Source organism: Dreissena polymorpha, chromosome 4 (genome assembly GCF_020536995.1).
Source record: "Dreissena polymorpha isolate Duluth1 chromosome 4, UMN_Dpol_1.0, whole genome shotgun sequence".
Classification (NCBI taxonomy): domain Eukaryota; kingdom Metazoa; phylum Mollusca; class Bivalvia; order Myida; family Dreissenidae; genus Dreissena; species Dreissena polymorpha.
Window position 1 is genome coordinate 64246701 of NC_068358.1, and position 27562 is coordinate 64274262.

General features: G+C 34.2%; 1 protein-coding gene across 2 annotated transcripts; it reads right to left on the bottom strand.

The window, feature by feature from the left end:
* Nucleotides 1-512: 512 nt before the first annotated feature.
* LOC127876280 (scavenger receptor cysteine-rich domain superfamily protein-like) lies at nucleotides 513-27485 on the bottom strand. Of its 2 annotated transcripts, none has more exons than XM_052421394.1 (16): nucleotides 27118-27485; nucleotides 26800-26823; nucleotides 25918-26047; nucleotides 24690-24868; nucleotides 23828-24007; nucleotides 19357-19383; nucleotides 18316-18445; nucleotides 15797-15975; nucleotides 15412-15582; nucleotides 15051-15077; nucleotides 13094-13217; nucleotides 11153-11337; nucleotides 9459-9638; nucleotides 9270-9296; nucleotides 1583-1712; nucleotides 513-1078 (listed from the first exon to the last, which is right to left on the bottom strand). In XM_052421394.1, exons 1-16 carry the CDS (start codon nucleotides 27158-27160, stop codon nucleotides 886-888), a joined length of 1929 nt encoding a protein of 642 aa, XP_052277354.1. In that variant the 5' UTR covers nucleotides 27161-27485; the 3' UTR covers nucleotides 513-885. The 2 variants fall into 2 exon arrangements, with proteins under 2 accessions (XP_052277354.1, XP_052277355.1); XM_052421395.1 differs by lacking the exon at nucleotides 513-1078 and adding an exon at nucleotides 6752-6773.
* Nucleotides 27486-27562: the final 77 nt, after the last annotated feature.

Genomic DNA, 27562 nt, shown 5'->3' on the forward strand with positions numbered 1-27562 from the left:
TGCTATTATTCCAAAAGACGCTCTCCTCGAAGTCGCACGCATTCGGACAGAGTAATGTTTTACTGTCTGAATGTATATATCCATTTGTTATTTGAGGATTCGTGTCGCATCCTGAAATTTTTTGCAATACGAACTTTGATAATGTAATGGCATATAAAACCCCTTTAGATAAAACGGCTACAACGAGCAGTGTGAGCTGAAGTTATCAAATGCCTTAACGTAATAATTAAACGCCTTTGTGTCTTTTATCCTTTACAAGAATATGTTACTGAAAACTAATTTAATCTTTATTCAACGCCGTGAAACCATGACAGTCTTTCAAAGAGGTAGAGCTACTTTCTTTAAATCTCTTAGTCTTACTATACAATGCGTTGTATCTGTTGTTTGTATCTGTATTTTTACACTTGAAAGATTTCCTGCAACGTTGGGGATTCTGAATAGGTGCGAAATACGGAAATAATATATTTAAATAAACATTTTTATTTATTAATACTACACATTATGTTCGCCATTTAGAAGAAAGACGTATGCGCAGTCCATGTTTTAGTATGATTGAGAGACATACATATGAAACACCTATAGCTTAATGTGTATATGTCTTTTAATGATCATATTTTATTGACCTTTTGAAGTATTACTATTTAAGGTTGTGTTTTATTTAAAGTAACAGGGTCCTGACCTATGGTCTCTAGCGAAAATGTGTCATTTTTAAATCCTCACATTATGCAATACGTATGAATGCATCTCCAGTTCTGTTTTAAGAAATTACATGATCAAGTTCTGAGGCAGAACTGACACACAAGCACGACAAACGGACAGTCATCCCACTACTACAGTAGGCCATCTCCGGTGAAATCGATCAGGGACTTAAACAAAGCATTGTGTTTAACCACCTTTTGGATTACATGTGACACCAAAGTCGTCGTTGTGTGAACAGCTGTGATCGCCCCATCCGTCGTTTACACAATCTTCAATGGACAATTCAGCACCATCACATTGGACTCTGTTGAGCCAGACTTGATCACTGCTTTTTGTAATCTCAAACCGTCCCAATGTAACAATTTCACCAGTACTCATTCTGAAAATTTAAAGGTCTTACCAGTCACATTATTAAGCTAACATAGACAGTTTTAATTTAATAAATAAAATCAAGTCGATTGTTGTGAAGGCTATTGCACAAACAGTTCAATGTTCCTAGGATGCGGGGAAATTAAATGTTAGAGTATTGAATATGTTTGAAGAAAAAAGAATGAACATTTTGATCTTAACTATAACAAAACAATAGTTCGTCACGTAACGTCTGTCAGTCTGTATCCCGAACCAAAAAAAAAAGAACCTGTAAATGTCTACAATACTGTTCTCAAGGCACTAAGCAAAGAACGGCTAATTCAGTTTCTATCTCACTTTGAATGTCTAAATGACTACTTTGATCATTCATTATCATAACATGATATTGTATTACAACACATTAAAAAATACATTATTATTTAAAACAACACACACTTATAATAGATGTAGTATATCACGTATCCCAATACTTAATTGCTTCACATGATTATATGAAACTTATTTCAAACCATACCCAAGCTGACTGCACAATATATCAACAAAGTTATTGTTAATGTTATCACTGCAAACTGTGCCCCACATGCCATCATGGAAAACTTCTACTCGTCCCCAGTTGTAACCTCCGTCTGCAAGTCGAACGTTACCTTAAACAAAGACAAATTGTTTTAGACCTTAATGCAACGAAAAAAACTTACAAATGTTAAGGCTACTTTTCCCGAAGTAAATTCATGTAGTTAATTTGACAATTTATATTTGTGTCAGTTCGAAACATGTTTGTTTCTATTTTAGATAGAACTCAATGCACATGTTGATATGTACGTCATTGCAATATGCATTCTTCTAAGGATTTTGAGGATACCTAGCTGAAAAAGATGAAAATTTGACCTTTTGTTGTGACTATTCCGTCATCATATTATAATTGGTGGCAAATAGTCGTTCTATGGGGAATGCTGATTTTATAAACGCATTTATTAAAACGTATATTGAGGTGATTTGGGACGGAAACTAAAAAAATGGATAATGACATTGCCAGATCAAGGACATTTACATGAAAATACGTACGTCAATAATTCAACAACCTTTAAAATACTAGGAGGAAAGTCTTTTTGTTCCGTTCTATATGTTTTAATTGCCTCGTCAATAGGTATGTGGAGGTCGAGGGCATCCCCCTCCATACCGTGCATCATCAGTATATATAACAGATCATAATGCATGGTGTACAATATTGCATTTTATACAAGTGCTAATAACTGCGTAATGAAAAATATACAAACTGCTATTACTGCATAAACAGCAATAAATGTATACATGAATTGAAGAATAAATATATTGCTAATATATGCAAGTCACAATGTACAATTTACAGTATTGCAAAGTAGACAATTGCTCACAGTTACAAAGTTAAGGTAATATAATTATTGCATATATAGCGGTATACCACTTGATACATATATTGAAATTACAAATATAGAGATGAACGATGCAAGTCACTCTTTTCTAACGATACAGACTTAACAAAATGCCCCAATCTTTATTTGAACTTATTAAGTTGGAATCTAAATTGCAGAACACATTCATATCCTTTAAAATATTATACTGGAATGAAAAATATGATTTTGCAGCGATAACGGTAGGTAGTTTTTCATTCATTTTACAATTACATATAACTTTTTTAGTAAGAAGAAAAGTAAGATTAAGAGGAGCACTTGTGTGTTTATGTCCTAACATAAACGAGGGTGCATTTATAAGTTCAGTAAATACATCAAAACCTTCAAACAGTTTGGAAATAAACATTTTTACATGTTTACATTCCCCAAAAATGTGCCCGATTGTTTCTGGCACATTGTGACAGAAAGAGCATTTTGCTGATGCTTTATGATTTTGTACAAAATATAGTTTGTACCAATAATTCGGTGTATAATCTATACTGAAACCATTGTAGTGTAGAATCTTTGGTTATAGAAAATGGCATTCCAAAAATATGGTTCAAGTCCTTTAATTCGATAGTTTCAAAAATGCTCGTCCATTTTGACATACATGTAGGTAAATTGTCATTTGTTTTAACAATATTACACATGGGCTGAGTACCTTTTTGATATTTTAAAATGGATATCATTTGTAGGGGAACAAGTGGCTTAACAAAGTCAAGAATATTTAAATCTGTAATTCTATTTAAAGCAGGTGTTTTATCGAACAAACCATATTTTTAAGTATTCAGATACTACCTCAGCAATACCCATACACTGCACGTGGTTTGGATAGAAATTATATTTGTTACACAGATCTTCATAGCCATATAACTCTAATCCCTCGTGATTTTTTATCAAATCACCTATAAAATGTACACCATGTTTGAACCATGTTTTTAGGAAAACACTCTTATTGCCGATCGTTATATTTGGATTATAAAATATTGGGGTTTGAAATATGTACTTTATATCAAATTATTCAGCTTTGCGGAAATCGACAAAGGATTTTAAAGTGTCTTTCCAAAAAGCATTGTTTGTTTTATGTTTGAGGTTTTCCGGATAGTGAACACCACAATAATAAAGTTTTTGGGTATCTTATGTCATGTTAACAATATGTATCCATTTACCATTTCCTGTGGTGAATCTTCGTATCCAAGAGCATTTCAGAGCAGTTATAAAAGAAAAGATGTCGATCATATTTAGGCCCCCATCAGAATATTCTTAAATAAGTATTAATTTTTCTTAATTTTCAAACTCCCATTCCACACAAAGTGTAAACAAATATCATTAAGCTCCAACAACATTTTGTGTGGTAGATTAGTAAGTGACACAAACAAATGGGTGAGAACTGGCAAAGCAATGATTTTAATAACCTGTATCCTTCCAATAGAAGTTAATATTCTTCTGGACCAGCTTTTTAGCAGTGTTTTAACATTAGAAAATTTACCTGTATAGTTAATATCGATCATCTTGTCAAGATCAACATGAAAAGTTAAACCAAGCATATCGAAAGTCTGTTGGTTCCATTGTAACTTCCATCTAGTTTGAATACTATCAGAACTGAATTGATGTTTTTCTATCCAAACCACACTGAGAACAGCGACAATTCATCTAAGGCTTCATTAAGGGATTCTGCAGAATCATCCAGGAGAATAGATGTGTCATCAGTAAATTGCGATAACTTATATTCAGTATTTTTTATGTTTATTCCTTTTATTTTGGGATTTGCCCTGAGTTTAGGAGACAATATTATGGCGCATAAAATAAAAATATAACAACTGAGGGGATCACCCTGTCGACATCCGCGTTGTGCGGTAGTCGAGTGGTAACAGTCTGGTCTACCATTCCAGAGGTTCCTGGTTCAATGCCTGGCCGGGGCACTGGACATTTCAGAAATGCTTCAAGTGTTTCCCAGCCAACGAGAGATGTACTGGTATGAAACCCAGGTAATTCTCGCGTGTATCGGTGCTATTCACTGAGCACGTAAAAGACCCAAGGGATCTATTCGCAAAGAGCTAGGGTATTACACCCGGATTCCTTGTATCTCAATACTGTCTCTTCTGCATGCTGTCTCTTTAGCAAAACCAAAGGACCCCATTGGAAATAAGTGCTTGCACTTTTATGAGTTATCCTTGACTGCAAGGTCAAAATAAATAAATAAAAAAAAATCGGAAAAAATATGATAACACTCCACACTGCGTTACTGCTGAGATACCACTCTTATATAAAACATTAAACCATTTGCTAAGGTCAGGTCCAAAATTAAATAAGAAGAGTGTTTTCTTAACAAACCTCCATGACAAGGAATCGTAGGCCTTTTCAAAATCTATTAGAAGGAGTAGACCGGGAATATTATTTTCCTCCGTGTATTTCAAAATGTCATATATTAGTCTAGTGTTTTCACCTATGAACCTGCCTTTTATAAAAACCCGTTTGGTCATTATTAATGAGCTTGTTAATCTATTTTTTAAATATATTGGCAATACTTCCAGAACCAATTTTATAAACAGTGTTTAACAATGTTATTTGGCGCCAATTTTTTAGAAATTGTCGGGGTTTATCGCCCTTAGGTATACAAGTAATAATTCCCTAAGATTGAGGTATAGACAAATGTCGCTTTCAACAGCGTGATTTAACGCTCTACAAACAAAAGTACCTGATTTTTGCCAAAAGACTTTGAAAAAATCATTACTAAAACCCGACGATCAAGGGCTTTTGTTGTTCGACATGTTTTTTAAGACATAAGAGGCCTCGCTTAGTGTTATTGGCCCTTCTAATTGTTTTGATTCTTCGTAAGATAGTTTAGGAGTATGAATATCTACTATAAAACTTTTAAGATCATTTTCAATATCAGTACTATCGTTTTTTTTAAAAAAGAATTTTATAAAACAAAGCGGTTTCATTCAGGATATCCGCCCGCCTATCTAAAACAAGACTGTCATCAGTTTTTAGGTCAGTGATTGTAAGTTTTTGTTGCATAGTAATATTTCTCAAGGTTACAAAACAGTTTTGTTTACTTTTCTCCAAATTGTATCCATTCCGCTCGCGATCTTATTATAGCGCTTTTTAATTTCTCTTCCTGTATTTTGGTAAGTTCGTTCTTTAAATCAGTAATAATTTGCAAGTTTCTCTCTGTAAATGATTTCTCGTGTTGTTTAATTTCTACTTGTATTTCCATTTCGCGATTGTTACGGGATTTAGTTTTATACAAACCATAAGAAATAGCTTTACCCCTTATTTCCATTATAACTGGATCTTAAAAAAGTTGGTCATTTCTTTCTTTCTTGGTCCGGTATTGTCCCAATATTATCTTTATTGTTAACAGGTAACATATATTTTTTATTTAATTTCGGTAATTGTATCATAAATTGTGTTTATGTAATTGATGTCATTAAGAAGAATGTTATTATGTTTCCACAGACCCTTGTCGTGTTTAAAATAGTTAAATTTTAATGCCAGAATTACGATTGAGTGTTCCGATTGGTATCTGGACATTATATTAACGTCATGAACAAACGGTAACAAAAATGATGATACTAGATAAAAATCAAGCCGGGTTTGTTGTATTGGATTAGTTCTTTTCCATGTATATCGTCTAGTATCAGGATTTAATATCCTTAAAGGATCAGTAAGATTACGATCGTTCATATGATTTGATATACAAGCTCTGGCACTTTTATTGTTTATCGATTTATAGTTATGATAATCTATAGTCGGGTCCAGAACCAAATTAAAATCGCCGCAAATTAAGTAGGAGTCATTTCTCATTGTATCAATAATATCAAAAATATTCGTAAAAAAATTCGGGACTGTCAGAGTTCGGTCCATATATAGATGCCAGTGTGAGTCTTGTTTCACCAATATTCAAATCCAAAAATACAATTGCCGGATTCGTCACTTCGTACGTTATGTATTTTATACTCAATTTTTTTTGAGAATAGTATTGCTACACCGCGCGGATTAGAAGAGCCATAACTTAAGAAGCATTCTGATCCCCATTCGGAGTAAATAGATTTAATTTGATCGTTAATCAAATGAGTATTTTGAATGCCTCTGCAGTTGACAGATACAATTTTAAGCTTACTCATGGAAAAGCGAAAAATTAACAGAAGCACTTGCATACATAGTAGCAACACAAAAGTACAAAACGGAAAATAGTACAAATTAATAGGAAACAAAAACAAGAAATATGCGATTAAAAAACAAGTGAATACTTTTCGGGTATCTTTTTGACATCTAAAATGAACCGAAAAAAAAGAGCATATACAAGTCAGTAAATATAATCATAAATCACTATTTCATGATAATATTCAATGTTACCAACTGACGATACCATATACTTACTTATCTCTTTTTAGTAATATTTATGTTTAAACAATTGAATTTACTCTGACTAGTGTATTTTTTGTTTTAAAAATATTTAAGTAGGATCTATATGTTCTGTATTGCATACTTAATAGACACAGAATTTGTATTTCTTTCTTGAACACTCGGAACTACACAAACGGAAGAAGCAGTATTGTGGCAAAGTGATAATAAATGCTGTATTATCAATATTATTATACTGAATTACTTAATGATTAACTGACACGTCTGATAACAAGGGAAGTAACAGCGTTAATAAGTAGTGCACGGAAAGCTAGAGCGTTGCTACAACGCAGGTGCAATTGGTAAAGGATGGAAGAAAAATATTTGTATTATTGTGCTTATAGACGACAATAAGACGACCGCAATATTTATAGTAGAACAGTTTATAACTCAATTTCCGTTTAATATGAACGTAACACCTGTTTGAGAAAAAGAATGCAAAAGAGTAATTTTTCATAAATTCAGTGTAATTATACATTCATTAGCCATCAATATATAATTCACATCGGTTTAAACTATCAATTATTGCTTTTTGTTGACCGTCAAGAGTTCGCCTGGGAGGAGGCGTTGAGAGATTCAGAGTAAGACTTTCGTGGCCAAGCCTTTGTTAACCAGTTTTTGTAATCCTCGTAAGCTATTTGTGTGGCGTGTTGGTTTCATTTGAAGAAGCGCGTAAATTTTGCCCTAAAAGGACAAGCATTTTTCAACATTACCTCTATCGTTAAGTCGCACTGATGCAAGCACTTCAGCGTTAAGTTTTGTAAGGTCCTCGTTGACGAAGATGCCGGTGCCTCTGAATTGCTTAGCTTTTAGTAAAATGTCGATTTTCGTTTGTCGCCTCACAAATTTGATAATAACCAGCCTGTTTTCGGTTGGTTTGAATTTTCCCAATCGGTGGGCGATGTCTATGTCACTGGGTGTTATCGGAATACCTAGGTGTTCGTTTACGAGCGATACTATTTTCTGTGTTACGGTGGTTGACGATTGCCCGCTCTTGATCGTCTAGAACGCCAGTCATTCTGATGTTGTTCCGTCTACTGTACTGCTCCGTATTGTTTTCGAATTCATTATGAATGGCGGCAGTGCTTTTTCATCTTGTAACATTTCATTTTTGCTTCTAAGTTCCTCTATTTGTTTGTTTTTTTCCAAGACCTTATTTTGTAATTTTTCAATGTCACGTTTTTGTTCAAAAACGTTTCCTTCTAGGATTTCGATTCTGTGTAGAACAGTTGCAAAAAGTTTCTCCTTTATTTGCTCGACAGTTTCCTTAATAATTTTTCTAATGAAGGAAAACTCTTCTTTTGTAAGAACTTTGGACACTTTGTTATTTATTTCCTCTAGCTTTTTATGTCCCCTAGTATATACTTGGGGACATATTGTTTTTGCCCTGTCTGTTGGTTTGTTGGTTTGTTGGTCTGTTTGTTTGTTGGTTTGTTGGTTTGCGTCAAACTTTAACATTTGCCACAACTTTTGCACTTTTTAAGATAGCAACTTCATATTTTGCATGCATGTGTATCTCATGGAGCTGCACATTTTGAGTCTTAAAAAGTTAAGGTCAAGGTCATCCTTCAAGGTCAAAGGTCAAATATATGGGTCAAAATCGCTAATTTAATATACACTTTAACTTCGTAACAACGTAGCAACTTCATATTTGGCGTGCATGTGTATCTCATTGAGCTGCACATTTTGAGTGGTGAAAGGTCAATGTCAAGGTCATCCTTCACGGTCAAATATATGGGTTAAAATCGCTCATTTAATATACACTATAACTTCGTTACAACGTAGCAACTTGATATTTGGCATGCATGTGTATCTCATGGAGCTGCACATTTTGAGTGGTGAAAGGTCAAGGTCATTCTTCAAGGTCAAAGGCTATATATATGGGGCGACATAGTGATTCACAAAAACATCTTGTAATGTGCGAGAGTTCATGAAATTATTATTCAAATTGAGGACAAAAAATTAGCTGTTTTTAGTAGAAGGGACATGCGTATATTGTCAGTTCCTTGCGCATCTTACTTGGTGATTTTTGATGAAGTGATTGACATTCGAATAATAATTAATATCCGCGTAATGTCTCGGACACAATTTTCGAAATTGTAAAACTTATATTTAACATATGCTTTACATGCACACATTGTCAAATAATTCCTTTCCAATATTACGTCAAAGGCATTGTTCCGATCTGTCACCCCATATATTGACCAAGCGCATCAACAGAGGGACATTGATAAGTATAAACTACATTCTTGTTTTAAAACACTTAGACATGTTATTTTAATTTCCCGCTTTGTTCGCTCAATAGAACAAATTTATATATAATTGAACCCATCTTAATTTGAAAAAAGAAGCAAGACAATTTACCTGTTAGTGCATTCTCAATCGTAGCGTCTGTAACACAATAATAAAATTATATAGTTTTAGTGATAGACTTAACAATTAAACTTCATTAACAAACATACAACCATGTATAACACGTAATTTATAGGAAAATACTAGCATGTATGGCAAAAGATTTCATTCATTATCAGCAGATAATGTCCAATAACTTACTATTTTTTTCGCATTCAACACTCTCCCATCCACCGTGTGGCAGGCACCTAACCCCCCCGTTAGTCAATGTCTGATAGACGCGATATCCAGGGTTGCAAATGACTCGAGCTATTGAACCGTATGTTGTTGATCCATTGGTAAGTAGCCTTCCATTACGTATTGCATGGGGTAATTTACAATCTAAAATGCGATGTAAACATGAACAGCATACATACCAACATATATTTAAAGGGTAACCGTATTACACGCAATACAGGTGTCCCCTACCGGGTAAAGCCGTATTAATTAAATATTGTGCTTTATCTTACTAATTGCCAATAGTAATTGATAGATAAGCATTTTTCACATGCGTTGGACCGTTTTTTTTAAATAATGGGCTTTGAAAACTCCTGTCATATCTTTAAATCTGTATTTGTATTATTTTTTATTACTAGTGTACACTTAAATTGGATTCGCTGACCTAATATGTTTAAGTGTGATTTGACCCCTTACCAATAACACTGATAAACTCTACCCATTTCAAACATTATAATGTTTCTGACCGATAACACAGATTTAACACAGTCTCTATTTGAGATTATCATGCATTTATGTTCTATTTGTGTAAGACTATCGTTAAAAGTGAATGAAAAAGGAATATAAGTGAGATGTTTACAATGCGTTCATGCATGAGGGATAATTTCAACTTTTTTTTACGAGGACGCGTTACATAGAAACAACGTAAATACTACCTGAAAGAATAAGAAAACGTCTTTTAAGCACGTACTAACAACTTCAAAACAATTTTAAACAATGAAATGCATACTTTTATTGTGTTACCTGAAAGACACAATCAACAATTATCCACTAGGTAAATTTAAGTTTTGAATATTGTGTTGTACGATTCATCGCTAAATATTTGCGATTTGTTTTATTTAAATTGGTTAAGAACTAGTTTAAATTGCGTTGCAAACAAAATAGAATGTAAATAGAATAAATAAATAAAATAAATAAAAATAGAATGTAGAATTTTCACATAGGATTTGTGAAAAGGCTTGGCAAGCTTTGCCTTTACGTTATCCATATCCGATTCGTCTGAATCGCATGATGTCAAAAGTGACCGACATATATTATATATTGATTGTTCAATAAAAATATGTTGTATTTTGCAGACGGACCATCACGCGGAATTACACACAAGTGACGGGTTTCGCACTCAGGCGAAGTACAAAGGTATATCCAAATGTATATCTGTAATTACAGTATATGGTGTTTTATAATAATAACAATATTATTATTTGCTATTTAAAGAAAAGTGATATAACCCTGACCTCTTAATCAAAGGTAGTGCATAATCATCACATTATCGATTATAGGCAACACAATACTGACCAAAGAACCTATGAAGATTATAAGTTATCGACCAATTCACAAAGGTGAGCTGATTTCATTTACCTTATTTTTTTCCTTTGTATCGTTCACAATCCTTTGTTTTAAAATCATGTTTGTCGTATGTGTTGCTTTGTTGTTAATGTATATTCACAACTTGATTGTTTAAGTATTTTATAAGCCTATGACCAGTTCCGTTAAGAAGAAGGGGAACCTATAGTAAACGCTGATCAACGCCAATTGGTTACATAAAAGCGTTAGATTAATGTTTCATCATCATTTGTTTTGAGTTATTTAAATATAATGATGTTTTGTAAATAGCATACCAATACTCGTAGCGTTGCAGACAACGCCAACGTCTTCGCTGTGGTCGCAGTTATGAGAACCCCAATTGTCATGCGAACAATGCAAGATCGTCACTTCTGAGCCTGAGCAATGAACATCGTCCAGCCAGATTTTACCAGTACCTTGTTCGAACTCGCCATACTTTAACAAGGCACCATTTCTCATGCTGTAAATTGTGGCGATACAAATTTATTAAAGTTTAACAACTGTTTTAACAAACAAATAATTACAATACCCTTTTTGTATTCTAATTTTCTAAATCTGAGTCCGATTTTTAACATGTTTTAATTCATTTTATTTAAGATAATGCATGCAATCTGATGCAGGAATGGCTTACAAAGAGAAATGTGCAAGGTCGTGTGTGGCCACACACAGTATGTCATAGGGCATATTAACGATGTCAAAAGACTCAAAGAGTATTATATAATGCTTTTTATGGGATAATTGAGTTGTCGCATGTCGAAAGAACATAACGTCGATGTGATTCACCTATCGAAGCATTTGAAGTTAAGATGTAGAGATATTTTGACACTAACAATAGACTTTTCAAAAATTTAAATGTGTGGGGGCAACAATGCACATTTTAAGCCGCAATATAAATGAAGCCTCGGTGTTATTACACAATTGCTAAAAAATGAATGTGCCTGACCAAAACGATAATTCTGCAAACACAATTCATTGTTAAAATTGTATACAGTATTTCCGTTAATTTTTCAAAGTTGAATATTCCTTCAAAATGTGTTAAAATTGCAGTAAAACACAAGTCGCCAAATTCGCGTTACCATGCTTTTAACAATATTCATAAAATTCGCGTTACCATGCTTTTAACAATAAACATCAAATTTATTCAAAGATGCATACTGATTAAAATTTTATCAATTCTTTAAATGGTTGGAAGATTTAAAAATGATTATTTTTATATATAATATGATAAAAATGTGTCACAAACATTCATGTAATTGTCAAATTCCTGTTTTTATCATATGTCGTATTTAAGAATATATATAGTCATGACCATCTGCCGGAAACTAATGTCACAGAGGCTGGACCCGATCCTAATTTACAGCTTGTATCTCCTGCTGTGATAATAATTTCAGAAACACATTCTGTTTTTTTACTATATCCGTTTTGCTTTTTTTGGTAGAGTGCACGTCCATTAAGAGCAAGAGCAACATTATATATTGAATTTTAAACATCCTGATAGGAATCGTACATAAGCTCGTGTGAAAAATATATGTATTAAAAACTAAAAAAACATTGTAAGTTAGGATCATCTTTATGCATAATTGTTGCAAATTGTTAAATGTAAGACGATTGCGCTTTTGGCATTTAATTCAATTTAAATGAATTTGAAAGCAGGTAATGTTCGCCATCATTTTATAGCGGTATACATTTTCTATTATATGAAAAGAAAATGAAGATAAAGCATTTTATATTAATTTAAATGATGTTATTAACTGGAAGCTGAAAACAGGAGAAACAATTGAATATAACTTTTGGTTACTACGTGCATTGTGTTACGTTTACATATTGATTTATACGTGTACAGGTTTGTCACGACGAATTCGCGCGATGTATGAAATATGTAGTTGCATTTTGGAAAACGAGATATGACAGTCGCAAAACAGAAGGAAAACATTAAGACACAGAAGTTGTTTTAACATTGCAGAGAGCATTGAGATACCACAAATGAATTTAAAGCTTTCAATTTGTATGTTTGAATTTGTACTTCTGCTGCTGCTGCTTAAACTTCTAATGGTACTTCTCACCTGTCGTTGCTGCTGATGCTACTCCTCGCCTCCTCCTTGTACTTATTTGTTAACTTCAACTCTTAGTGTGTTTGTTTTAATTAAATTTATTTAATTAAGATTTTTAATTTAAAACTGGTAAAATAAGTTTCTATCAAAACATTAAGTAACTACCCGAGCTGACCGCAGAGGACATCGGCAAATTTATAATCTACATTATCGTCACAGACAGTCCCCCATTCGCCATCATGATTCACCTCCACACGACCCCAATAATCACTCCCTCCGATGAGTCGCACTTTAAAATAAATGTATTATTTAAGATAAATCCGCTACTGCTACGCTTAACGATACTCAATAGCATGTTATTGTACATCTTTCCTGTTATTACTTCGTTAACTCTTATTGGCAAACAGCCATGTTTACACTTAACATGTGTTGACAGCAGTCCCTGGTGACCCCTTGAAATATTGTAGTGACTATAATGTTAAGTGCCTGGAGAAAGCTTTCGTTTACCTGTTGGCTTCACAATTGCATTTGGTTATTTGAAGGTAATATTAAAAATGCGTACATATTTCACTCTAGGGCTGCTTCGAGTTATAACATCCCTTTTCATTAATGGATTTTCAAAAATGCAAAACTGTTTACTGTAATCCATATCAGAAGGTATGTTACACGCAAACGCCAGATAGCTGCCATTTAGTTTTCGGTCGTACTTAAATGTCAAAAGTCGAAAATAGCATTTCAATCTTTACAAAGGCATGTATGAGCTCTGTTGTCCCATTTATTAAAGTATTACAAAATAATTTGGCGCAGATGTTAACCTAAAACAAACGGTAATTTACAATAAAAACCAGATAGCTACATAAATGGTAAAGTCAAACGTAAAGTTTGAATTTTGAATTTCGAAAAAGGGCATATTTTTTTAAATAAGGATTGTGCGAGCTTTTTGTCTCCAAATATAATGAACGCAAAATTCAGTTTGCTGTCTCGTACGAGTTCGTATTTTATTATGAAAGGTCTACTAATAGCAGCTTATTAATAAAACACGTATCAGTTTTTACCACTCTCTAAGGACAGGCCTTCTCAAGTTTAATCAAAAAATGACATTGAACGATTGTTTTCCCATCTGATGCAGATTTGTATTCCAGTAAAACCTTTTGAGCAAGCATATCAGGTCAAATGGAGTAAGGACACATGGGACAACATTCGCTCAGGATGTTCTTGTTTATATTTTTCTTCTCAAAAGCAATTCTAAATCTATGTTGAGGGTATCGAATTTAAGGCTAGTTTACTATGTGTAAATGTACATGTAGACACAGGCAGTGCATGATTGGTCAATATCAAATTGGCAACTAAATAGAAATAAGAAAAGTTGTTTCTGCCTTTTTTAACACATGTCAAAGGGGAACAAATATACGTTCACATGGTCCGATATGTTCTATTATCAATTGTATTCAAATAACATGGTGATACACATTCAGTGCAAATGTTGACAAGATTGTATGAAATATGCTTCTATCACATCAACACCCTAAGTGTTGACGGCGGATACATTATAAAAAAAGTTACGCAACTAACAAAATATGCAAAACGAGAAGCAAACCTCGACAATCCGTACAAGTGCTTTTAAACATGGCCCTTAAATGTATTTCAGGGTGATGGAAGCGGAGACCCTAGTTTTCAGTGGCCATAAAATCAATTATGCTTTTTTTCTCAAGCAAAAATGAGCAATATATCTAGTGAAAATTAACTAAAATATATGTAGGTGAATAAAGCGTTAAAATTCTTGAGCAATATTAGTTCGTGAATGTATAAATAGTCAACAAAAACGTTTAATAATAACAATCGGCAATTAATATGTACAAAGACCATGTCATTATTTATATATAATATGACCGAGAGACAAAGGCATACGACATTTATCGAGTATTATCAACACAATATTTCGAACCATTCAAGTTAAAACAACATGTTAAAATTTATTTAAATAGGAACAAGTATTTAATAGTAATAGTATGTGTTTACCGCATAACAAATATAAACATATATGCAATGCATATATCAAACAGTAGTGCAGAATAAGATCACATACTAAAGAGTTATCAATATACGGGATGATATCGCCTACCTTTATTTAAGCTTTCTTCTACAGCAACTGTCGCAAAAACACAATGGTTGAAATCAAGCATTTTATATTACCTATTCAATATTTATTTATCAAGAGAAAGCAAAAGTAATTTAAAAAACGACTGTCAACGTTTTGACATTTTTCAATTGTTGTAGTGAATGAATATTTAGTAAAGTTTACTTTGTTATGATTATATTACAATATTAAAGAATAAAGTATTCAATTAAACACCAAAATGTGCGATTAGCGCGATGACTAAACAGTTCGTTGCAATTGAATTTTGAAAATAAATTGCTTTTAAAAAATTTGGCAATTTTTGTTTGTTTTTTTGGAATGATATTTACATAAAAATATATCATACCGTTCATTCCGCATTGAACTTTTTCCCATTCACCATGTGCAAGACATCTTATATATTGAAAGTCCTGATAGACGAGGAAACCTTTGTCACATATAACTCTAGCTTTAGAGCCGTATGTAGAGCGCCAAATATCGGGTTTTCCGTTTTCAATTAGCGGCGGCAAACCACAATCTGAAATTCACGCTAGTTCGGCATATATACAAAACACATGTCTGTAAAGCTTAATCAATATTCCTTACTTGTATTCCTTACTTACAGCCTCACCATGTATTATTCATCCGTTTAATTAACTGAACTGATGTGTTTTGAATAATCAGTATTCAACAAACGATCACTCGACATGATACATATTTGATTTTGTCTATAGGAAAAGAAATGTATATACCTTTAGTATTACATGCAACACCCACATCCTCACTATGGCTGCAACCATGTGAACCCCAACTCATGTGAGTACAGTTAAAGATAGACATCTCCACACCTGTACACTGAACGTCCACCAGCCAAATTCTTCCCTTGCCTTTATGGAATTCGTCATTTGCCAAAAATATGCCATTATGCATCCTATAAAAATAATCAGAACATTTTACAATGAATGTTTTAGACACAATACGGTTGCGAACGCCATACTTATCGACAAACTAGTTTTTCCTCTTACTCTTAACCCTTCTTGCAAATACCTCATTTGCAACGAATGACCAATATTGTATAAATGATACCCGTTCGGAGAAGGTAAATTGTAAATTTTCAGCATGAAAAACACAAGATATACACTAACATAATCAAAACAACCTTTGTGAGCAAGTTCAAATACTGAGTCGTTTAAGGAAAATCAACATTAATTTTGCAGAAGATACAATTATAAATCGGCTTGTTGAAACAGTCTATGAACACAATTGCGTTGTCAATAATATGTTTTCCTACAACATACACTGTAAAATTAAATACATCAAAAGTTATGCCATGTATCAACCTTTATAAGTTTTAACCCTCAAATCCAACGTTTTCGATAATTATTAATCAAAACTTAAAATGCACAAATGCACAAAACATGCAATAGTCCAACCGCAAAGGCATTATACCTATGTAGGTTGCGAGGGATTATTTCATTTTGAGCGCACTCTACGTAAATAGAGAATAATAGGTTAGTGTTGATTATAGATCAGGTTTATCATGCGAGGCTTAGAAAACAAAAAGCACGAGCCTTGGCGAGTGCTTTTTCGTTTTCGTGCCGAGCATGATAAACCTGATCTATAATCAACACTGACCTATTATTCTATTTATCCCACTTTTATTCAGTAAACTTTTTTTATTTAAACAAAATAAGTGTTCACGAGTGTTTGTCGTACTTTGATAATGACTGTAGTGTAACCAAGGTCAGTGTATTACTCCGCGTTCCAAAAATAACCGCTGATCAAATAATCATTTTTTTTAAATCAGAATATCGTTCTGTAACAAAGTGTCGAGCGTTATTAATTACAATTTTAATCATATTGAATTGCAAATCTTTAAGTTATATGATATCAATATGACATTAAGTTGTTAAATACAAGGAACTACATTTGTTTACAACGTAGCCTAACACCACACACAATTCACTTTCGATATCAAACTATCGAGTCGATCACGAGGTGCACATTATTTGCTTCTTTGTTATAATATGTGGTTATTTCGTGACGAAATAACAAAGATTACTTGGATTTAAGCTAATTATATACATTAACATTTTGAATGTTGAAAGTGGCACCAAAGAATTGTGAGGCAAAGTTGTTCGAACGCTGGTGAACCGTGAAGTGACTGGGTGGGGCGAACATCAAGATCAACTTGTTCGACGGTAGACAGTGGTTGTCTAGGCTGCATTTCGGCCATAGTTTCGGTGCGTGAAGGTGTACATGAGAAACTGTTGGATTGTTACATTTACTGGACTGAGCAAGAATGAACACTTTTGCAGCTGTTCAACAGATATGTTGGAATAATTGGTTAAGGACTGGACATTTTTGTGCCCTGTTATTGCCATGGTTTCAGTGGGTGGATATTTGTATTTCGAAATTTTTGGACCAGGAATTTGCGAACTGAGTGGTTCGTTATTCTCTTGTGCTTGAGAAAGCCGGAGTCTTTTGCCATGGCCTTCAGCATCTGACCTAACTTGTTGACACCCAATTGTTGACGCAAGAATCACCGGGATGCAGTGTCATTTGTGCGTATTGCCAGGTAGAAAAGATGCTTTGAAGAAAAATCAGATGGATGCATATCCGAGTACAGCTTGTAAATTAACACAGGATTTCTTGATCCAGACGATTGTTTTCTACGGTCAAAGGGGAGCAACTCGCACTGACTTCTTCAAAGGGGAGCAACAACAGAACCTATTTGCATAGTGTTAAATTTACCTAATACTTGAGGTTTTAATAAAAATAAATGACAAAAAAACACGTTTTTTTGCTACTTTCCTTTGTTTTAAGGTCATTAAGATTGACAAACATTTGAGATTGTTTTTATTATTGATGCACTTGGCAAACACAGGTGACGAGGTGCGTGGGAAAAAGTAGTCCCGTTTCGGCAGTTGATGACGTCATTTCGTGCCATTGATTATAGCCTTGCCGTTGATTATAGATGAAATTTAATAAACGGGGCTTTAATCAACCGATTTCGCTGTAAAAGTGGGATAAATATCATTTTAAGTTATGGAAGCATATAGTGCAATATCAAATTTTGACACTTACTTTCGATGTTGAAAAGACTATGTTTAATAAAAAAAAGTTTGATGACAGTATGCTAATTACGTAGCTTCAAACATTAATACAGCTGTAATCCAGCTGTAACACATTCATTGTACGTTCGTTCATTGATTACTATAATTGCCGGTTTGAAATGTAAAGATAAAGATACAGATATAAAATACGGTACCCGAGTTGGCTACACAGAATATCGACGAAATTTAAATCCACGTTTTGACTGCATACTGTTCCCCACTCGCCCTGATGGAAAACTTCTACCAGTCCCCAGTTGCGACCTCCTCCAGTAAGTCGAACATCACCTTTGAACAAAGTTACTTTAACCATAAATGTATAGACAATGTAAGTTATTGTAAGTAAACATTGTAAAAATGACCATGAAAATGGCGTTTTCTTCCAAGAACAAAAATACGCGTGTGTTAATTCTGCATTTAGGAAGTGTTTAATACATGCAAAATTCAATGTTTTATAACATAACATTTTAGTGAACTGTTCGAAAACTTGATGTCGCAAAATGCCACAACTGAAGAATGTATCAATAGCTTTCGCAAATATCATATATATTGATGCAGTTTGAAATGTTGAAAACTTTATGTGGAATCGCGCGATTTCTTTTCTACTTCAGAAAAAAAGGTATGAACGTAGATTCATTAAATTATGTGATTGTCTGATGCCAATATTTCATTTTGTTTAAAAAGTATGTCTTACAATTCAACATGAAAAAACGGTACGCTAACACCAAAAAATCTATTATTTAGCGTACACATTCTTGATATTTAATTTTAAGTAATCAATTAGCTAGCCGCTTATTGAATAGGGTTTTTATACTCGGTTATTTGTTATTGTTGTCCAGCATGTTGATAATTGTTTATTATTAAAGCCGAGTATTCCTGGATGATCAAAACGTACAGAAACTTCTCAAACTCTCCATGACCTGCTTCCGAAAAAGAAATCATTCTTTTCACCGAGATATAGTTATTCAATACAACAAATTTAATAACTTTTACCGTAGGTGTCCATTTACACTAAAATAGGTCACCTTAATCTATTTAAGTTGTGGTGTGTAATACTTTATAAGGAAACACTAATATAATGTAAAGATACAGAAATTTAAAACGCTTATTTACTTATGAACAATTAAATAAAATAAAAATATTTAAATTCGAAGCAAAATACACTCAAACATTGTGTCATTGATTCTAATATGTCCTACCTGTATCTGTACGATTTTCAACTGCAACTGTCGTACAAAACAAAACGAATTAAATAAATACATTGTAGTTATCTCAAACAGAAGAAAATTATGTTTAATTTAAGTTTATACAATGCGTAAATACTTGAATAATATTCCAACTTTTTTCACATCATAAATAAATATAAATTAGCAATCACATGAACATGAAATTAATATATTTTAGTTGTGCGAGTTCAATTATTGTTTATTTATGGTGTGTTAGAAAGAAATATGATTTTATTAATTATTTATTAAATAATCTCTTGATTTGTCACAAATAAAACAACGGGTTTCGCTTCATAATTTGAATTGAAAAAAATCTACATCTAATTTAGATGCATTATCTAAAATTATCATTCAGCAGTTAAACACAGAAGATTAAGGTTCATTTAAACCAAATCTGAAATTATTGATAAGCGTTGATTGATATGGTTAACTTATTTAGCAAATTTTAGGAAACGAACCATACATTCTGATTCGCAGTTCGTGTTATTATTTACATTCATATACAATAGTTGTTGATGTTGTTGCTTTCGAAAACAAATATCGCGTTGTAATGGAATGAAACGTCCTAAATATCATAAATATGCGTATTCCGCTCACGTAAAAAAGAATTCATTGCAATCAGCGCATAGTCTGTATGCCACATAGTTGAACCATATATCATTGAATGCATTCTATTTATAGAGTCAACATAATAAAATAAGTAGTATACATATGTTACGAAAATGCTTTGGACCGAAGAAAGTTATACCAACATCAAAGGGATATTTCCAATATTTTATATACATTATAAAATAAACAATATGTCAATGTCGACATTCTGCGATAACCTAAATTTAAGGTGCACCAATTGCCTCAGTCTTTACTCAGATTAGAAATCTGACTAGATATCTTAAAGATAAATATTCTGACTACTAGCCTTATCAAGATTGAGTAAACAATAGTTGTAACAAGATGTTGCTCAGATTTGGCATGGCTACCTAGCGTTTTGACGCACGTAACGATGATACTATCAAGAGTGGTAACAAAGTTGTTCTTAGATTTAAAGTAATTAAATTGTTTTTGGACGCACTTGATCCAGATTCGAACTCGGCCCAGATATTGTCAAGACAAACATACTGAACAAGTGTTATCAAGATTGAGTAATGACAGTAGACTCTAGATGGGAAGCAATATAATTTCTACAACTTTACCAGACAACTTGATTTTGTGACGCACGTGACCCAGTTTCTACTATTCCTTAGAAACACTCACAACATAAGTTCAGAACTAGTTTTATCAAGATTGAATCAGCAATGTGGCATCTATGGTGTATACAAGTTTTTCGACAGTTTTACCTGGTCACTTTTATGTTGGACTCACATGAACAATATTACATAAAACCTCATAGTCATTCCCATTACAGGTATGGCGGTTAAGGGGATAGCAGGAACGACGATACAGAAATGCTCGTCCAGTCAAGCATGTTGTGTTGTACTGAGAGTAATTAATTCGTGGGAAGGGATGTCCACTCTTTCAAATTGTTCATTCAGCTTTTCTTCTGGCGGCCACAACGGCGACTTCCCTCTAGCGTGCCCAAAACAAATGTCTTGCACAGAGAATCGTGCCTGGTGACGTGTCCAAACCAAGCAAGCTTTCTTTGTTTGACGATCGCCAGTTGGGGCTCTTGTGGGCAAACAAGTGTTGCAGTCATGTTCCGGACGTTCTCGTTGGGCTTGTGCTCCGTGTAGGAGATGCGGAGCCATCTAAGGAGACATTTGTGTTCAAATGCCTTCATCCTGCGTTCTGTACCCGCGTGAAGAATCTTAGTCCCGCAGCTCAACAGTAGGATGGAGATAACGAGGGATTTGTAGAACCTGTACTTGCCCATAACCTGCTCAGTTTGGCTATCGCTGAGGTCGCCATTGCAATTCTTATTCGGACCTTATACTGGTACCATCTTTGGACAGGATTTCTCCCAAGTACTTGAGGCATGTTTTAGCTTCTCGCCCTTCATGCCGATGGCAGCATTGGTGCTGGTCGTGCAAAGAGTCTGTTGGTGAGATATTGTTGATGCAACCCATGAGGTCAATGCCATCAGCGAATCTAAAGTTGGAGTTGGGATTTCCAACGCTGAATATATAGGTATGGTAATCATGGAGAGTCTCCTAAATAATCTTCATAAGGGAAATGTTATACAGGACGAGAAAGAGCAGATATTCATTACGGCCGTCCACTGATGTCCTGAAGAAGTCCCTCTCCCGTCCATTGAAAAGTACTGAGCTGTTGGCATTTCCGTAGAGTTCTTGCATGACTTGCACCATGTCTTTGTCAATGTTGATTCCACCCATAGCATGCCATAGGTAACACGCGATCGAACAATTTTTATAAATTGGATAAAGTTGTGGAATAGCTCACGTTGGTGTTAAAGGTTTTTCTAAATGATGACTCTGCAGTTAGAGATCTGTTCCACTGTGCTCAGCAAAGCTCTTAATCCTGCTTGCTCTTCGGCGAACAGTGCCACGGACTTTCTTTTCAATCAAGTGAGAATGATGGGTAGCATGACTTGCAGGGATTGCTGATGAAGCTGATGGTGCTGTAATTCTCGGATAAAATGAGGTTGCCCTTTTTCGGTAGGGAGATGACCAGTGGCTGGGTCCACTCCTTGTGCCACTTCTTCTCCTCCCAGATCGTTTTGCATAATGAAGTCGTTGTCTTGCCTCCGTGCTTAATCAGCTTAGAAGGGACATTATCTACTCTAGGAGATTTTCTGTCATAAGACTTCGCACTGCCTTCTCCACCACGGCCTAAAGTATGGACAGACTTTCGTCATCCGCATCTGGTCTTGGATCGTTTTGATGGAGACTGGAGTCTGGTTGAAGTGGCAGTTGTAGAGGTCACTGCAGTATTCAATCCACCTGATTAGGACTTCGGCACTCTCGGTTTGGAGATTCCTGTCAGCGTCTGCTATAACACTGACCTTGGGATGACTGGTCTTCGTTAACGTCTTGACGGTGCTGTAAGCCTTCTTGATGCTGCCTGTGGTCTTCTCTTTTTGTTGATGATGATAAATTGTTCCTCAATCAACTCTATATTGGCCTCTTTCATCTTCTTCTTTCTCCCTCACCAAACAACTTCTATGGCCGATGACAGCAAGACACCCTTGATGTTATAACCGTTGGTTATTGTGTCTATGCCATTTTCTTAGATGTTCAGGGCTGCAAACTTGCAACCTATCTGTGCTTAAAATACCTCTGCTATCACTGGATTTTTCAATTTCTGCAAGTCAAATCTAATGCGAGGGTTCTTGGTGATTTGCTTCCTCTTTAACTTCAGCTTGACGGTTGTGAGAACTAAGTCATAGTGACTGCAGATGCCTGCGCAAGGAAACGTTTTCGCGGTGTTAATGCTTGATTTGAACAATAGCGGTGACAGTATGATATCGTTTTGATTTTGACCTTGCCTCTTTGGAGCAGGCCATATGGCTGTATTACGTTTTTTTGCGGGTGCATCGTATTGGCCAGGGTAAGGTGATGACTTCTAGCGATGTCGTTGTTATTGAGGGACCCGACCGATCCGGCTTTGTATTTTGTTGATATGTCCTCGTCATTTCCTTTCAGTGGGCTTGATGATATCTTGGCGGTGCCCATTTCCTCTCCAGGAATTTGCAACCGGTCGTACAAAACATGCAAGTTCCTTCCATTCGTTTCGGCAGCCAAAAGAAACGGGTGCCAGGGTGTGGTTGGGTAAAATGTCCCGAACCAGAAGTGAGAGTTGATTATCAGGTGAGAACCAGTTGTACCCGACTTCTCGAGGGAACTGCTGTAGTTTCACTGAACAAACATTTTCTGGCTCTCATGACTTAAGTATGAAAGTACCCAATAACCCAATAAATATGCAAAAGACAGACACTGTGTGTATAGTATATACCTTTGTAGATACCATCCACTGATCATTCTTGTAAAGTTGTGTTATTTTTTTTCAAAGTTATCAAGGAAGATCAAACGGAGATAATTCGCAAAATATTGTGTTGTTCTAGTACCAATTTTCAAAGAACAAAGTACAAGAAATAGTAAAATATTGTTTGAAATGTCCACATAAAAACACACACTATATTAAGCTCCAATAACCTGCTTATGCGACCCGAACTCTTTTAATTTTTACTATAGCTAGCACTTCTCTTCACAGAAACACTTGTATTGTGAGGTTATATCAAGATTAGACCAATAGCTCAGGAAAATAGGCCTTTACAATTTTGGATTCAAGAGGAACGTTTATGGACGATGAACATAGTTCGCTAACAAATAAAACCGCGAGCACGTGTTTATAAAGGGAGACATGTGCGTTGTTTCATAAAATAAAGAATTAGATGCATGCATGTTACTGTGTTACAATAAACAATAAAATACCTAACAAAGTTAATAAACATTATGTCGTTTTGAATACAATTTTTGAAACATAAGCATACCGTTGATTTCGCATTTAACATATTCCCATTGACCATTTGGCAAACATCTTACACCTCCATTTGTTAAGTTTTGATAGACACGGTACCCTTGGTTACATACAACTCTTGACATTGAGCCGTGCGACGTTGAACTTTCGGTAACGAGTTTTCCATTTTCGATTTCCGGTGATCTATCGCAGTCTAAAATGCACAAGAACAAACGATTTTATTTTTAAGTATAAAGGGTACGTTACAATATTATACAGGTAAGTTATATAAACATCAGCCATAGTTCAGAAACACAAACATTGTAATAAGTGCCATTTATATCTACCGTCATTAAGTTGAGTTTTATAAGGGAAATTCGATTCTAACTTATTCACGGTTGTTTCGTTACGATCCCAATTTTTGAGCTCATTAAACAAATTATAATGAAAGGGACTTATCACAGATTTCCGTAGTCAATTAAAAAAAGTTGAATTAAAAATATTGCCGTCCTTGGGGATCGTACCCAATTCCTTTGGAAGCAAAAGTTATCTCTCAATCACATAACCGCTATGATAAGTGTCGACCTATTTTCCAAATTAACGAAGAAAAGCGTAACAAACGCTGTATTATTTTACCGATTTCGAATGATGTTCTATTAATGAAGCAATATTTTGAAAATGCCTTAGTCAAGTGCGTTATTTTGCTAGTTTAAACAGAATACATCAATTCTTTTTTTAATAAATGACAGCTATTTTGAAACTCGACATTTTACCAAACTTTGAACAAGACCCTTTAAACGTAGAAACATAAACATGAAGAAATAATTCATAAATGGTTATATTAAGTTAATACGCGTAATATTCTATAAAAGATAATGTTTAAGGTGTACCCTTACTTTTCACATTGCATACAACTCCAACATCTTCAGAATGGCCACAATCGTTTTTACCCCATTGCTTATGTGTACAGTTCTCGATGGTCAACTCTACACCTGTACACTGAACGTCGTCAAGCCATATTGCCCCCGAACCTTGCCGAAATTCGTTACGTGCCAAAAATTCTCCATTATGCATTCTGAAAACACACATAGTTACTATTATGTTCATTTTAACTAAAATCATCGACAATCAAATAAGAGGTTATATGGTGGTCTTTTGAGGCTCGCGAGCAATAAAAGAATGTCTCGGTCGTTGTGCTAAAAACGCAAAGGAAGGTTTGAGTAAACAACATGCAATTAACGTATACAATCTAGTCGAAGAGTGAAAGCCTTAATAACAATTCAGTGTTCGTTAAACATGTACTTAATTTACTGATGCGACAAACAGACACACAAATGTACATAATTGCATGTTATCCGATTTTGAATTGTTCATTCTGGTTTATTGATTAGACTAAAACTTTGTGTCCCTGGGCCGTATAAACAAATCTGCAGCATTGTTTACTCATCGTTGGGATTCTTCCGCTATTACATTATTTTGAGATGGTTCGCTTATAAACAAACGATTTCTCGTATTTAAATAATTAATTATATTCACGTTTAATCTTAATTATGTTGATTATTGGTATCATGCATAAATATCCGAGTTGCGTTACTAGGCATTTTCCATCATGTATTTGTTTTCCTGAGGTGCATTTCGATGCTCTTGAATTTGAACCATAAGATTTCCGGTTCAGAAATCGTGTTAAAAGAATGGATATAGCAGATATTTGTACTTGGTTCTTTAAATTCTTTACAAAATGCCTTTAAAGTTATTTTTATCTTAAATCGCTTTTCATTTGAAGCATGATGACATAAAGATAATGTTTATTTAAAAGTGTGTTTCGTGATTAAACGATAAACAATGTATTCCGGACAACGATAGCTCCATTTAGCGCATTTCGTTCTGAAATGAGCTAAATAAATGCAATGTGCAAGCATAAGCAATTTTTATCTATTTTAATCCCTGATTTGTAGACTTTTCATGAATTATATTATGCAAACTTTTAAATGTACAGAAGTTTATTATTTCAAACGTCATATTGATTTAAAAAATAAATTCTTGATTAATATTTTATAAAAAAAAATTCTGCTATAGCGGGAGTCCATGATAGACCATATACGAGTACAATACATAATAAAATACCCAAGTTGGCTGCACAGCACATCGACAAAATTTAAAGCAGCAAAGTCATCGCACACTGTTCCCCATTCGCCATCATGGAAAACTTCAACAAGTCCCCAGTTGTCACCTCCTCCGCTGAGTCGAACATTCACTATGAATAAAAGGAATGTAATGCTGTTTATAACCGTTACGTGAGCTTTATCGGAAGTTGCAGTCATATACGAGGTTTTTTTGCGAGTTCCTACAGCACAGAACCAAACATTATAGTATTGTCTTTTCCTTTGAGGCATAATATAATATAATCAGTATTTCTTCTAACAATCATTGTAACAATAAATTTACGTTAACGTATTCATGTGGGTTATGCATTTAAAATAACAAATTGTATTATTACTTTCATTCCGCTTTAAAAATCATCGCAGAGATGGTCGTTGGTGTATTGTTTAACAAATAGTGACAGAGGCACCACTTTCAAATATAGAGCTTCCCATTTTATTTCCAAGTTTTTACGTAAAAATATATGACGTATTATGCAACTTCCCACACTGTGCGGGATCCCTATTGACGTTGCATTGAAAGAAATATCATTAAGTAAGAATTAATAATAAATCTTAATAAAGTTGTATAATTTATTACAATAAAGCATAAAGAATATAATTTCCTTTGCGTATTAAACGACTGTCTATAATCGAAATTAGGCTTAGTGTCAATAATCAAAGAGAGATATAATGAAAACGGTTGCGATGGGTTATATTTCACAAGTTGACTGTGTGTCGTTATAGTTAAGCGAGTGGAATCATTCTTGAAAATAAATGCGCATTCATACCACATGCGAGTGGAAGCCACTTATTATGCGTATTATTACCCCAAAACACAAAAAGTGCTAAAATACATATTTCTTACCTGATACAGGATTCTCTACTTCAACTGAAAAAATAAACATTTAATAATGAGTAATATAAATTAGTGATTTTTTGTAGATGAAGGAATGTGCAAACCAATGTTCAATCAATTTAATGTTTTAGATTTGTATCATACACATATTTTATGTTATGTATTGAAGTTTTTCTACTCATACATGTGAGAAATGTCCCAAAGTTTGAATAAGTAGACGAAATATAGTTCGTAACTTAAGTAGGATTGATATGTATGTATTACATAGCTGATTCGAATATAGTGTTTTATATGTTACGATATCCGATGGATATTTGTAATATTTACCATTTGCTTCACATTGTACACTCTCCCAATAACCGCTTGGCATGCATCTCACTTGTCCGTTTGTTAAGTTTCGGTAAACGCGGTATCCTAGGTCACAAACAACTCGAGCAGCTGCATTGTACGCTCCGTTACTAAAGCTTATATTTCCGTTGGCGATTTTGGTCGGCGTCCCACACCCATAATAGTTAGAAACACATACTTTATTTCTATAACCATTTTAGTATTTGAGTTTGAATTGCTATTTTTATTATTTTATCTAAACTATATATGCTTTTCCAGAAGTTGATGTATTCTATCCTATATGTATAACAGTTAAGCTTTATTTGAAATCAAAATCTGATTTTTTCTTAAAATTAGAATTGAATTGAAGTTTTGTCCATGCCATTGGATTATGAACTGCATGTAAAAATACGCTCACCGTGCATAAATGCCGTCGCCGTTTTTG

Coding starts and splice junctions, on each gene's coding strand:
- LOC127876280 (XM_052421394.1), bottom strand. CDS start 27,160: ATGCCAAGCGGTTATTGGGAGAGTGTACAATGTGAAGCAAATG. Junction 13,218..15,050: donor AGAAGAAAGCTTAAATAAAG/GTAGGCGATATC, acceptor TTTATTTTAAAG/TGCGACTCATCGGAGGGAGT. Junction 1,713..9,269: donor GATTGAGAATGCACTAACAG/GTAAATTGTCTT, acceptor TCTTTGTTTAAG/GTAACGTTCGACTTGCAGAC.